The 14,196-nt window shown below is 47.4% G+C and overlaps 1 protein-coding gene across 5 annotated transcripts in view; it reads left to right on the top strand.

Moving 5' to 3' along the window:
• The window catches only part of LOC129821964 (teneurin-2-like), a 263,621-nt gene extending 249,653 nt beyond the window's left edge, over positions 1-13,968 (top strand). For all 5 annotated transcript variants that reach the window (XM_055879759.1, XM_055879750.1, XM_055879767.1 and 2 more), the window contains 9 exons: positions 4,500-4,732; positions 5,337-5,491; positions 5,934-6,808; positions 7,165-7,340; positions 8,402-8,637; positions 9,007-9,303; positions 9,497-11,117; positions 11,233-11,363; positions 11,496-13,968. In XM_055879759.1, coding sequence (XP_055735734.1) covers positions 4,500-4,732; positions 5,337-5,491; positions 5,934-6,808; positions 7,165-7,340; positions 8,402-8,637; positions 9,007-9,303; positions 9,497-11,117; positions 11,233-11,363; positions 11,496-12,233 — 4,462 coding nt within the window. In that variant the 3' untranslated portion in view covers positions 12,234-13,968. The remainder of the gene's footprint in view (positions 1-4,499; positions 4,733-5,336; positions 5,492-5,933; positions 6,809-7,164; positions 7,341-8,401; positions 8,638-9,006; positions 9,304-9,496; positions 11,118-11,232; positions 11,364-11,495) is intronic.
• Positions 13,969-14,196: the final 228 nt, after the last annotated feature.

Raw genomic sequence — 14,196 nt, 5'->3', positions numbered from 1 at the left:
AAAAGTGTTAAACAAATCCAAATATATTTTATATTTGAGATTCTTCAAAGTAGCCACCCTTTGCCTTGATGACAGCTTTGCACACTCTTTGCATACTCAAATTAAATCAAATCAAATTTTATTTGTCACATACACATGGTTAGCAGATGTTAATGCGAGTGTAGCGAAATGCTTGTGCTTCTAGTTCCGACAATGCAGTAATAACCAACAAGTAATCTAACCTAACAATTCCACAACTACTACCTTATACACACAAGTGTAAAGGGATAAAGAATATGTACATAAGATATATGAATGAGTGATGGTACAGAACGGCATAGGCAAGATGCAGTAGATGGTATAGAGTACAGTATATACATATGAGATGATAATGTAGGGTATGTAAACATAAAGTGGCATAGTTTAAAGTGGCTAGTGATACATATATTACATAAAGATGGCAAGATGCAGTAGATGATATAGAGTACAGTATATACATATACATATGAGATGAGTAATGTAGGATATGTAAACATTATATTAAGTGGCATTGTTTAAAGTGGCTAGTGGTAAATTTTTACATAATTTCCATCAATTCCCATTATTAAAGTGGCTGGAGTTGAGTCAGTATGTTGGCAGCGGCCACTAAATGTTAGTGGTGGCTGTTTAACAGTCTGATGGCCTTGAGATAGAAGCTGTTTTTCAGTCTCTCGGTCCCTGACTTCATGCACCTGTACTGACCTCGCCTTCTGGATGATAGCGGGGTGAACAGGCAGTGGCTTGGGTGGTTGTTGTCCTTGATGATCTTTATGGCCTTCCTGTGACATCGGGTGGTGTAGGTGTCCTGGAGGGCAGGTAGTTTGCCCCCGGTAATGCGTTGTGCAGACCTCACTACCCTCTGGAGAGCCTTACGGTTGTGGGCGGAGCAGTTGCCGTACCAGGCGGTGATACAGCCCGACAGGATGCTCTCGATTGTGCATCTGTAGTAGTTTGTGAGTGCTTTTGGTGACAAGCCGAATTTCTTCAGCCTCCTGAGGTGCTCCCTCTGCTGTTTCCTGAAGTCCACAATCATCTCCTTTGTTTTGTTGACGTTGAGTGTGAGGTTATTTTCCTGACACCACACCCCGAGGGCCCTCACCTCCTCCCTGTAGGCCGTCTCGTCGTTGTTGGTAATCAAGCCTACCACTGTAGTGTCGTCCGCAAACTTGATGATTGAGTTGGAGGCGTGCATGGCCATGCAGTCGTGGGTGAACAGGGAGTACAGGCGAGGGATCAGAACACACCCTTGTGGTGCCCCAGTGTTGAGGATCAGCGGGGTGGAGATGTTGTTACCTACCCTCACCACCTGGGGGCGGCCCGTCAGGAAGTCCAGGACCCAGTTGCACAGGGCGGGGTCGAGACCCAGGGTCTCGAGCTTGATGACGAGTTTGGAGGGTACTATGGTGTTAAATGCTGAGCTGTAGTCGATGAACAGCATTCTCACATAGGTATTCCTCTTGTCCAGATGGGTTAGGGCAGTGTGCAGTGTGGTTGCGATTGCGTCGTCTGTGGACCTATTGGGTCGGTAAGCAAATTGGAGTGGGTCTAGGGTGTCCGGTAGGGTGGAGATGATATGGTCCTTGACTAGTCTCTCAAAGCACTTCATGATGACGGAAGTGAGTGCTACGGGGCGGTAGTCGTTTAGCTCAGTTACCTTAGCTTTCTTGGGAACAGGAACAATGGTGGCCCTCTTGAAGCATGTGGGAACAGCAGACTGGGATAAGGATTGATTGAATATGTCCGTAAACACACCAGCCAGCTGGTCTGCGCATGCTCTGAGGACGCGGCTGGGAATGCCGTCTGGGCCTGCAGCCTTGCGAGGGTTAACGCGTTTAAATGTTTTACTCACCTCGGCTGCAGTGAAGGAGAGCCCGCAGGTTTTGGTAGCGGGCCGTGTCAGTGGCACTGTATTGTCCTCAAAGCGAGCAAAAAAGTTATTTAGCCTGTCTGGGAGCAAGACATCCTGGTCCACGACGGGGCTGGTTTTCTTTTTGTAATCCGTGATTGACTGTAGACCCTGCCACATACCTCTTGTGTCTGAGCTGTTGAATTGTGACTCTACTTTGTCTCTATACTGGGACTTAGCTTGTTTGATTGCCTTGCGGAGAGAATAGCTACACTGTTTGTATTCGGTCATCTTTCCGGTCACCTTGCCCTGGTTAAAAGCAGTGGTTCGCGCTTTCAGTTTCACGCGAATGCTGCCGTCAATCCACGGTTTCTGGTTTGGGAATGTTTTAATCGTTGCTGTGGGTACGACATCGTCAATGCACTTTCTAATGAACTCGCTCACCGAATCAGCGTATTCGTCAATATTGTTGTTGGACGCAATGCGGAACATATTCCAATCCGCGTGATCGAAGCAGTCTTGAAGCGTGGCATCAGATTGGTCGGACCAGCGTTGAACAGATCTGAGCGAGGGAGCTTGTTGTTTTAGTTTCTGTTTGTAGGCTGGAAGCAACAAAATGGAGTCGTGGTCAGCTTTTCCAAAAGGATGGCGGGGGAGGGCCTTATATGCGTCGCGGAAGTTAGTATAACAATGATCCAAGGTTTTACCAGCCCTGGTAGCACAATCGATATGCTGATAGAATTTAGGGAGTTTTGTTTTCAGATTAGCCTTGTTAAAATCCCCAGATACGATGAATGCAGCCTCAGGGTGTGTGGTTTCCAGTTTACAAAGAGTCAGATAAAGTTCGTTCAGGACCATCGATGTGTCTGCTTGGGGGGGAATATATACGGCTGTGATTATAATCGAAGAGAATTCCCTTGGTAGATAATGCGGTCGACATTTGATTGTGAGGAATTCTAGATCAGGTGAACAGAATGACTTGAGTTCCTGTATGTTGTTATGATCACACCACGTCTCGTTAATCATAAGGCATACACCCCCGCCCCTCTTCTTACCTGAAAGATGTATGTTTCTGTCGGCGCGATGCGTGAAGAAACCAGCTGGCTGCACCGACTCCGTTAGCGTCTCTTGAGTGAGCCATGTTTCCGTGAAGCAGAGAACGTTATAATCTCTGATGTCTCTCTGGAATGTTACCCTTGCTCGGATTTCATCAACCTTATTGTCAAGAGACTGGACATTGGCGAGTAGTATGCTAGGGAGTGGAGCGCGATGTGCCCGTCTCCGAAGCCTGACCAGGAGACCGCTACGTTTGCCCCTTTTACGGCATCGCATAGGGTCGCCGGCTGGGATCAGATCCATTGTATTGGGTGGAAGGCAAAACACTGGATCCGTTTCGGGAAAGTCATATTCCTGGTTGTAACGATGGTGAGTTGACGTTGCTCTTATATTCAGTAGTTCCTCCCGACTGTATGTAATGAAACCTAAGATTACCTGGGTTACCAATGTAAGGAATAACACATAACAAAACAAAATACTGCATATTTTCCAAGGAATGCGAAGCGAGGCGGCCATCTCGGTCGGCGCCGGAAGTACAGACAGTAGTCTGTACTCTCAACTATCTTCATGAGGTAGTCACCTCGAATGCATTTCAATTAACAGGTGTGCCTTGTTAAAAGTTATTTTGTGGAATTTCTTTCCTTCTTAATGCTTTTGATCCAATCAGTTGTGTTGTGACAATGTAGGGGTGGTATTCAGAAGACAGCCCTATTTGGTAAAATACCAAGTCCATATTATGGGAAGAACAGCTCAAATAAGCAAAGAGAAACGACAGTCCATCATTACTTTAAGACATGAAGGTCAGTCAATCCGGAAAATGTCAGGAACTTTAAAAGTTTCCACTCGGGAGCCCAACGTCGTCTGCAGAGTGAAGGAAAAGCTGCCAACAAGTGCTCAGCATAATATGCTGAGCACTTGTTGGTTGATCTTTTCCACTTGTTAGCTGCTTTTTTTTCACTCCGCGGTCCAACTCATCCCAAACCATCTCAACTGGTTTGAGGTCGGGTGTGTGCCTTATGTGTGTTTTTTGAATTCTAAATAAATCACCAAAAGTGTCACCAGCAAAGCACCCCCACACCATCACATGTGGGAACTCCTTCAAGACTGTTGGAAATGCATTCCAGGTGACTACCTCATGAAGCTGGTTGAGAGAATGCCAAGAATGTGCAAAGCTGTCATCAAGGCAAAAGGTGGCTACTTTGAAGATTCTAAACTGTAATATATTTTTATTTGTTTAACACTTTTTTGGTTACTACATGATTCCATATGTGTTATTCCATAGTGTTGATGTCTTCACTATTATTCTGCAATGTAGAAAGTAGTACAAATAAAGACAAACCCTTGAATGAGTAGGTGTGTCCAAACCTTTGACTGGTACTGTAAGTACTCAGACCCTTTACTCAGTACTTTGTTGAAGCACTTTTGGTGTCCTCCAACTTGGTAACATTGCCTGACATACAGCTTTAGCAAAAGTGATGGTTACCTGTATGTCATCTCTCTTGTATTCCTATAGTCTCTGGCTCAATCCTTTTTGAGGGATTATCTGTCTAGAATATTCTCTCATTTCCTATCTACCTAGGAACAACCCAACACACAAGTACTACCTAGCGGTGGACCCACTGTCTGGGTCGGTCTTTCTCTCGGACACCAACTCTCGACAGATCTACCGCGTGCGCTCACTGACCGGCGGGCGGCAGTTGTTGGACAATGCCCAGGTGGTGGCTGGGACCGGCGAGCAGTGTGTCCATTTCGACGAGGCCCGCTGTGGGGACGGGGGCAAGGCCGTGGAGGCCACACTCATGAGCCCTAGGGGTGAGTTCCAGGAGCATAGTGTATCAACCCTTACTGTGGAGGTGACAGTGACCGAAGCCTTTCCTTATTTTAGGGATGCTCTGCTCCACACATTCCATATACAATCAGTTCCACACATCTAATTTCCATCCGGATTATTTTGTTATATCTGACTGTTACTTACAATCTGTCACTTATACCCCCTTGTAGGAAGCACTTATATTGTGTGATTTTACACATGTTCACCTGCTATTCTTTTGGGGTCTTTAGCTGTCACTCAGTATCTATCTAGTGGTGTCCTCAGGAGGGAGGGTGTATGTAAACGAGTGATTTGCAATCTGTTTGTTCAGAGCAGTGACCTGGAACAGAAACAGCGGGTCTTCGTGACACCAAACTGCCAGGCGGAGTGTTACACTGTCACTTGGTGTCACAGCAGAGATGACACTCTAACACAGAGACATTCTGATGTCAGCACGAGATTACAACCCTGCAGAATGCCTGATGAGCCCAACTTTGACAGTGTTTTGACTGTTTGTGTTAGCAGCCCCAGATGTAAAGAAGAACTCGTTTTCATATGTCAGAATGTTATGATTTCGAACTCTGCCTCCGTCTTTCTGTCTGTCAGGGATCGCCGTGGATAAGAACGGCCTAATGTACTTTGTTGACGCCACCATGATCCGTAGGGTGGACCAAAACGGCATCATCTCTACCCTGATCAAGACCAATGACCTCACAGCGGTCCGCCCACTCAGCTGTGACTCCAGCATGGACGTCAGTCAGGTGAGGAGAAAAACCGGGGAACAAAAAATCGATGTGCTTCATATCTGTATATTTTGGACTTATAGGCCCTTTGGGGCACAAAACCTGTGTAGTGCTGAGGCTATATGTTTTTCTTAATAGCCAGGTGGGAAGAGAGTCTGCAGTCTAAATGATATCCCCATCTGTCCTATTTGTCCCCCTCTGCCTTATGGCCAAATACGCTAAGCATGGACCACTACAGAGACTTTTCTTTAGAGGGATATATCTACTACTGTCCAACATAAGAGGGCTGCCTCTTTGCTGTCATAAATTGACAGTATTTATACCCACCTATCCTAGCTGTACTCTCTTCTGAATAGTGTGTGAGAGAGAGGAATTTGGATAAAGACTTGGAGATCTTAAGAGCGCTGGGGAGTTCCAGTGGATTTGCGATTACTCATGTGTTGTGTAACTGTTCATCCAGGTGCGTCTGGAGTGGCCCACAGACCTGGCGGTGAACCCCACGGACAACTCCCTGTACGTGCTGGAGAACAACGTGATCCTCCGCATCACAGAGAACCACCAGGTCAGCATCATCGCTGGGAGGCCCATGCACTGCCAGGTCCCGGGCATCGACTACTCCCTGAGCAAGCTGGCCATCCACTCTGCCCTGGAGAGCGCCACGGCCATCGCCGTCTCCCACACTGGTGTGCTCTACATCGCCGAGACGGACGAGAAGAAGATCAACCGCGTGCGGCAGGTCAGCGCCTCCGGAGAGACCTCTCTGCTGGCCGGCGCCACCTCCGAGTGCGACTGCAAGAACGACGTCAACTGCCAGTGCTTCTCTGGCGACGAGGGCTACGCCACGGACGCCGGGCTCAACGCCCCCACCTCGCTCGCCGTGTCTCCCGACGGCACGCTGTTCATCGCTGACCTCAACAACATCCGTGTGCGGGCAGTGCGGCGCGACAGGCCCATGGCCACGCCAGTGGGGCTATATGAGGTGGGGTCACCCCGGGAGCAGGAGCTGTATGTGTTCAGTAGAGATGGGCTCCACAGACAAACAGTCAGTCTGATCACCGGAGAACCTCTCTATAACTTCACCTACGGGCCGGACAGGGAGCTGGCTGCTGTTGCTGATAACTGTAACAACACCCTGAGGGTGAGGAGAGACGGATCTGGCCAGCTGAGGCTGGTGCTGTTGCCTGAGAACCAGGTGGTCACCCTGGGGCTGGACCCTGCCGGTGGCCTGCGCTCCGTATCTGCCCTCAACCAGGAGGTGGCGCTGATGAGCTATGCTGCGAACACAGGCCTGCTGGCCTCCAAGGCTGATGAGACTGGATGGACCAACTTTTATGAGTATGTGGGAATTAACTAGTGTATGTGTGACTGTAAATTAGCCTAACGTATTCAGTGATACAGCTCACAGTGCAGTGTATTAATATTAGGTGAAGAAAAGGAGCAATAGCCATTTATTGGTGTGGAAATAATGCATTAGTCAGAGAGAGAAAAAGAAGTCTGGATTCCGTCAGGCCACTCGGAGTCAAATCAACAATATGGTCATGTCACATTGTCACCATCTGGTGTCTGACCCTGGTACTGCTCTGAGTGCTAGAAGACATCTGTTGGTCTCACGTTTGACAGACATTCCAGCACATGTAGGATTTTTCCTCCATGGCCCCTCGACTCAGCTCCATCCTACTCTTCCCATGCAGGTATGACAGTGAGGGGCGTCTGACTAACGTCACCTACCCCACGGGAGTGGTGACCAGCCTGCACCGGGAGATAGACCAGTCAATCAACATCGACATGGAGAGCTCCAACAGGGATGACGACGTCACCGTCATCACCAACCTGTCCTCTGCAGAGGCATCCTACACCGTGGTGCAAGGTAACAAACATGTCACCTAAAAGGATCATTCTCATATTTAAACTACAGTACTATAATCCCCTACCCAGCTCGCTCTCTCTGTCTCCCCAACTCCAACACTTTAGGGTACCTGACACTTTTTACAGTCCTATGACAAATGCGATTAAGGAGAAATTCATTACCTAGGACACAGTAAATCTTCATCTGTGTCTGTGGGCGCCATAGGAGGTGGCTGCTGCCCAACAAGAAGGCCCCTGGTCCCAGAGCTTATTTCAGCCATTTAACAGTGTGGAGGAAAGAGCAGGAGAGAGTATAGATTTCCCTACTGACCCATGGGGGTGTGACAGAAAATAAATGCAATCTCATCTGTACGTCTGGAAACTACTGGAGCCGTGAGAATAAGAATTGAAGAGATTTATATGAAAGTGTGCCCTGGGGGGCTCATAAAAGAGGGAAAGCGACTTGGCTACCTTAAACTGCACACTTTATTTCAATCTAATGTGGGAGTTCTGACTGAAATGGACTCTACAAAGTAAATCTGTCTATAAAGGCTTCCAAAGTTTGCTTCTACTGTTTCAGGGAGATAAATTGAGTTTGAAAGCCGTTAAAAGCAGGTTTTGAGTACTCTTGTCTGGTTAGACGTGTTCAGGAAGTTTCCTTCGCATTAAGCTCCATGGATTATTTTGCTTCCAGGTACCTTTCCTCCTCAAATGTAGTACATGATCTCATTACCGCATGTAAATGGAATAAAAAGCTCATGTTCTGCATTTTGCTGAAAGACTAAAAACCCTCTTATCTTTGGTCATGTCATTATGAGAGAGGATACTTGTTATTGTCTGGTAGAAAAGTACACAGATCCAGCCCCAGAGACTGCATTTCCCCTAATGCAGAGCATTCAATTAGATCAAATGTAATGTCTTCTCTGTAATAAAACGTGCCCTCAGTTTCTCACTTCTAATCCAAGGTGTGTGTGTGTGTGTGTGTGTGTGTGTGTGTGTGTGTGTGTGTGTGTGTGTGTGTGTGTGTGTGTGTGTGTGTGTGTGTGTGTGTGTGTGTGTGTGTGCCTGCTGCTCCCCCTACAGACCAAGTACGGAACAACTACCAGTTCTGTTACAATGGTACTCTACGAGTATCGTATGCCAATGGCATGGGCCTCAGCTTCCACACAGAGCCCCATATCCTAGCCGGCTCAGTCAGCCCTACCATTGGTCAGCGCAACATCAGTCTGCCCACCGACAGCGGGCTGAACTCTATCGAGTGGAGGATGAGGAAGGAACTCATCAAGAGCAAAGTGACCGTCTATGGCAGGAAGCTGAGAGTAAGCTGGACACAATGCACTTAAAGTGCTCAGTCTCTAATGTCAATCCATTTCTGGAGTTTTTTTAATCAATGCAGCTTGCTCTCTGTCATACTGAAGTCCCTCTCTGTCACTGAGAATAGAGCTACAATATAGGATTTGTAGAGTAATATTGTTGTTTTGAACTATATATTATACACAGCCAGCTCTGAGCAAAAGAGAGAAAATGTAGTTTTTCACCCATAAAAACATTTGATTTTATCAGAATGCAAATGATTATACAGGCATAGGATGTCTTCCTCTCATGTTTCATGTACAGTCAGGTGCCAATAATTTTTGACCTAACTGTACCTATGACTAATGAAATGTCCTCCCTCACACTCTGCACAGGCCCATGGCAGGAACCTCCTCTCAATTGATTTTGACCGCAACACTCGCACAGAGAAGATCTATGACGACCACCGTAAGTTCACACTGAGGATCATGTATGACCAGCAGGGCCGTCCAGCCACCTGGCTTCCCAGCAGCAGCCTGGCTGTGGTCAACGTGTCCTACTCCCCCACTGGACGCCTAGTGGGCCTGCAGAGAGGCAGCATGAGCCAGAGGAGCGAGTTTGACACCTTCGGACGCATCCTCTCACGCACCTTTGTGGACGGCAAGGTGTGGAGCTTCAGCTATCTGGACAGGGTGAGGCATTCTGATATACTACTGGATGTGTCTGTCTGTCTGTCTGTGTGTCTGTGTGTGCTGTAAGCTGTAAGGGAACAGTGTTTTTACTCTTTTGTTGTGAGAAGTTTTTCAAGGCTTCTGTTATTGTGGATGTACAGTAGAGAATAAAAATGGATGTACCTTTTTTTGTTTTCTCCATCTTCCTCCCCAGTCCATGGTGCTGCACCTCCAGCAGAGTCAGAGGCAGTATGTGTTTGAGTTTGACACCTCGGGGCGTATCATCTCTGTCACCATGCCCAGCATGGCCAGACACACCATGTCCACCCACGTGTCCATCGGCTACATCCGCAACATCTACAACCCTCCCGAGAGCAACGCCACCGTCATCCACGACTTCAGCGAAGACGGACGACCCCGCGCCACCTTTTACCTAGGCACGGGTCGACGCGTCATCTATAAGTATGGCAAGCTGGCCAAGCTGTCTGAGGTTCTGTACGACGGCACAGCTGTGACGTTCGGCTACGACGAGACAGCCGGAGTGTTGAAGATGGTTAACCTGCAGAGTGGGGGATTCTCCTGCACCATCCGCTACCGTAAAGTTGGCCCCCTAGTGGACAAACAGATGTACCGCTTCTCTGAGGAGGGCATGGTCAACGCCCGTTTTGATTACACCTACCACGACAACAGCTTCCGTGTGGCCAGCATCAAGCCTGTGATCGGCGAGACGCCCCTGCCCGTGGACCTCTACCGCTACGATGAGATCTCAGGCAAGGTGGAGCACTTTGGCAAGTTTGGCATTATCTACTATGACGTCAACCAGATAATCACAACGGCAGTGATGACCCTCAGCAAGCACTTTGACGCCCACGGCCGCATCAAAGAGGTGCAGTACGAGATCTTCCGCTCGCTCATGTACTGGATGACGGTACAGTATGACAGCATGGGCCGGGTCATCAAGAGAGAGCTGAAGATTGGGCCATATGCTAACACTACACAGTACCGCTATGAATATGACGGTGACGGCCAGCTTGTCGGGGTCAAAGTCAACGACTGGTCCACCTGGCGTTACAGCTATGACCTGAATGGCAACTTGCACCTGCTGAACCCTGGGAACAGCGCACGCCTGCTGCCGCTGCGCTACGACTTGCGCGACCGCATCACCCGCCTGGGCGACATGCAGTACCGCGTGGATGAGGATGGTGTCCTGAGCCAGCGTGGCGCTGACGTCTTCCTCTACAACTCCAACGGGCTGCTAGAGCAGGCGTACAGCCGTACGCCCAGGGGGTGGAGCGTGCGTTACCGCTACGATGGCCTGGGCCGCCGCATCTCCAGGAAGACCAATGAGGGAGAGCACCTGCAGTTCTTCTACGCAGATCTCAACTACCCCGGCAGGATAACCCACGTGTACAACCACTCTGGAGGGGAGATCACCTCTTTCTACTACGACCTGCAGGGCCATCTGTTTGCCATGGAGGTGACCGGCGGGGAGGAGTATTACATCGCCTCGGACAACACGGGCACGCCGCTCGCCGTCTTCAGCAGCAACGGACAGATGGTCAAGCAGCTCCAGTACACTGCCTACGGGGAGGTGTACCACGACTCCAACCCTGAATTCAACATGGCGGTGGGCTTCCACGGAGGGCTCTACGACCCCCTCACCAAGCTGGTGCACTTTGGCCAGAGAGACTACGATGTGCTGGCAGGCAGATGGACTGCTCCAGACCATAAACTCCTACCTAAGATTGGCAAGGAGCCGTCCCCGTTCAATCTGTACATGTTCAAGAACAACAACCCACTCAGTGATATGATAGACGTCAAGAGCTATGTGACAGGTGAGGATGATTGAGTTAGCTTTTCCTTATGGAAAAAGATCCATCAAGTGAGCTAAGTATGTTATGACATCTTGACATGTTTTTTTTTCATTAATACTCTTGCCCTATTTTGCAGATGTGAAGAGCTGGCTGGTGATGTTCGGTTTCCAGCTCAGTAACATCATACCAGGCTTCCCCAGACATCCCATGTATTTTGTTGAACCGCCTTATGAACTACTAGCAAGCCAGGACTGTGAGACTGCTCAGGTGAGTTATGTATCAAATACATATTTCAGCTACTGATTACTGAGACTACACAGGCAAATCTCCATGTATTTTATGTTTATTAATTTAAACAAAATAATCAAGTGACTGGCTGACCCTCTGTTCTGTCTCCAGCTGATCACAGGGGTGCAGCATGCAGCGGAGCGCCACAACCAGGCCTTCATGGCCCTGGAGGGGAGGTTGCTCAACAAGGAGCACCGGGCCAAACGGGACAAGCCTGGGTACTGGTTTGGCACCAAGATCCCCATCGTGGGCCGGGGCATGATGCTAGCCATCAAGGAGGGCCATGTGGTGACGGGAGTGTCCGGCCTGGCCAGCGAGGACAGCCGTAAGGTGGCCCAAGTCCTGAACAACGCCATCTATCTGGAGGGAACCCACTACACCATAGACGGGAAAGACTGCCACTTCTTTGTGAAGCTGGGCCTGGCTGACAGTGACCTGCTGTCTCTAGGACTGAGCAGCGGGAGGAAAGCCCTGGAGAATGGCGTCAACGTGACCGTAAGCGGCCGCTCTCGTCGGGGCGTCACCGTGGAGATCCACACGGTAGCGTTGTCCCTAAGTGTACGTTACGGCCTGGCGGCTGACGTGCTGGAGAAGGAGCGGGGTCGCCTGCTGGAGCAGGCCCACCAGAGGGCCCTGTCGGTGGCCTGGATGAGGGAGCAGCAGTGTCTGAGAGAAAGCAGAGAGGGTGGGAGGCTGTGGGCAGAGGGAGAGAGGCAGCAGCTCCTGGCAGCAGGGAAGGTGCCAGGTTACGATGGGTACTATGTGCTGCCTGTGGAGCAGTACCCAGAACTGGCAGACAGCAGCAGCAACATCCAGTTCCTCAGACAGAAGGAGATGGGCAAGAGGTAACAGAGTACAATACAACACAGCCCCTCTGACACTTCATCTCCTAGGGAGAGTAAACATGGGGTTTCCCTGGCAGTGCTGCAGGGGCATCTGAGAGGACACAATCTCACAAAACAGATGTCTTGCTGAAGGCAAAAACAACCCCTGAATGAGTTCAGACTATGATTTTAAAAAGCACCCTTAACTACTGATGATATGAACTGTACAGACTTTTTTATGAGGAAAAAATTGAAAATATTTTTCACTCTTTTTTTGAGGGATTGGTATTGATGCCAGTGAGGTTAACTGCTATTCCAACAGCTTATCAGACGTATCCGACCCAACGCAGACAATGACAACACAGTCAAGGCTTTTATTTCTAATGGCTAAACAACTCTTGAACTGTCTCAGGCCACCATCTGAAGAACATAGAGCCATCACTTGCCAACATCATCATAACCATGAGCAATGACGCTCAATTGTTCTTCATTCAGAGTACATAGTAAAATATAGTTTAATTTAACAACAACAGATTGAGGATATGACATATATGTAGATTTGTATGTTCCTGTGCTGTAGACTTTGAAACAAGACATTCACTTGGGCACTCCTGTTGACTTATCCAAGATAAGTCAGGATAACTCTCTCACAATTTCAAGAAAAATACAAATGGAATCACAGGATAGTTGTTTTTTTTCTTGCTCTTTTTGTTTGCACTATATGACAATCATGAAGAATTTGTATTGAGGATGAAATACATGTCTTTTAAAAAATATATATATATTAAAGTATTCTCAATACATATTTAAATTTGCAGCCCAAGACATGTTACAAATAAAATATGGTAACACTTTACTTGATACCCAGCATCATAACACGTTATTACACGATCATAACCATGTCATAACATCTGACATAACTTGTCATGACACATTTAGACCTGTTGTGACATAGGGTGCATTATTTTATGGCTGGTTATGACACCTACATAAGTGTCAAAACCCACCAAACCTACCACACAAGGCAAAACATTCCATTACACCATAGCCTATGTGTCAACAGTATGCTTGTTATATAAACATTTTTGAAATTGACCATATAAAATGATCATTGTAATTGCACACACGTTGATGTCAGACATGCACCTACGCTAATGCTCTGTTGCTGATGACTGGGATGAATGCAGGAGCAGATTTCTGGAGCAGGACAAGACACATGATTGTTATGACCATATTATGACAGGTTATGACAAGTTATGTCAGTTGTTATGACCGTGTGACACTGGGTGTCAAGTAAAGGTCTACCTAAATTATGGTGTATGTTGTGTTTTTATATTGTTTACTTTTTTTGTCTTTACAACTGTGAAACATGTTTCCCTATACATTACCAAGTTAAATGTGTACATTCACATTCATTCAGCAACAGAAATCCATGTCCTGAAAGCTGTCTAATTTGTAAATTTCTCAAAGGTGGTTTAACTATAGTTCTGTGAAGATCCATAGAAGAGATGTTTACATACTGATCTTTGACTGATTTGATTGCCAAAACTCAAACATCCCCTTTAAACTGGAGATTTTAATTCATTTTTTACCTAGTGGTTTCTCTGTAACCAACCATATCTGTAAAAAGTATCTTTTCACTGTGAAGAACCACAGTATGGATGTCAATATGTACATGAATAGGTATCATGAAACATTCTTTACACTAGGACGAGGATTATGTGGAAGGTTTATCAGAATAAACGTGTTTTTTCATGTTGCATGAAGTTCTTTTTCCACTTTCAGCAAGCAGCTGTGGATCGACATGCTTTCCTGAGGGTCATTTGGGAGACTATTAACTACCTACCCTCAACTTTCATTGACCACTTACAGTATTTTTGTCATTAGCGTAAAATTAGCAAATTGTGAATAAATCAAAGCAATTTAATCTGTCAAATACTGATTGACAGGTAAAATTGCCTTCCTTTGTACTACTGAGGTAAATGTAT

This window comes from Salvelinus fontinalis, chromosome 2 (assembly GCF_029448725.1).
Source record: "Salvelinus fontinalis isolate EN_2023a chromosome 2, ASM2944872v1, whole genome shotgun sequence".
Classification (NCBI taxonomy): Eukaryota; Metazoa; Chordata; class Actinopteri; order Salmoniformes; family Salmonidae; genus Salvelinus; species Salvelinus fontinalis.
This window is presented reverse-complemented; position numbering and strand designations above follow the sequence as displayed.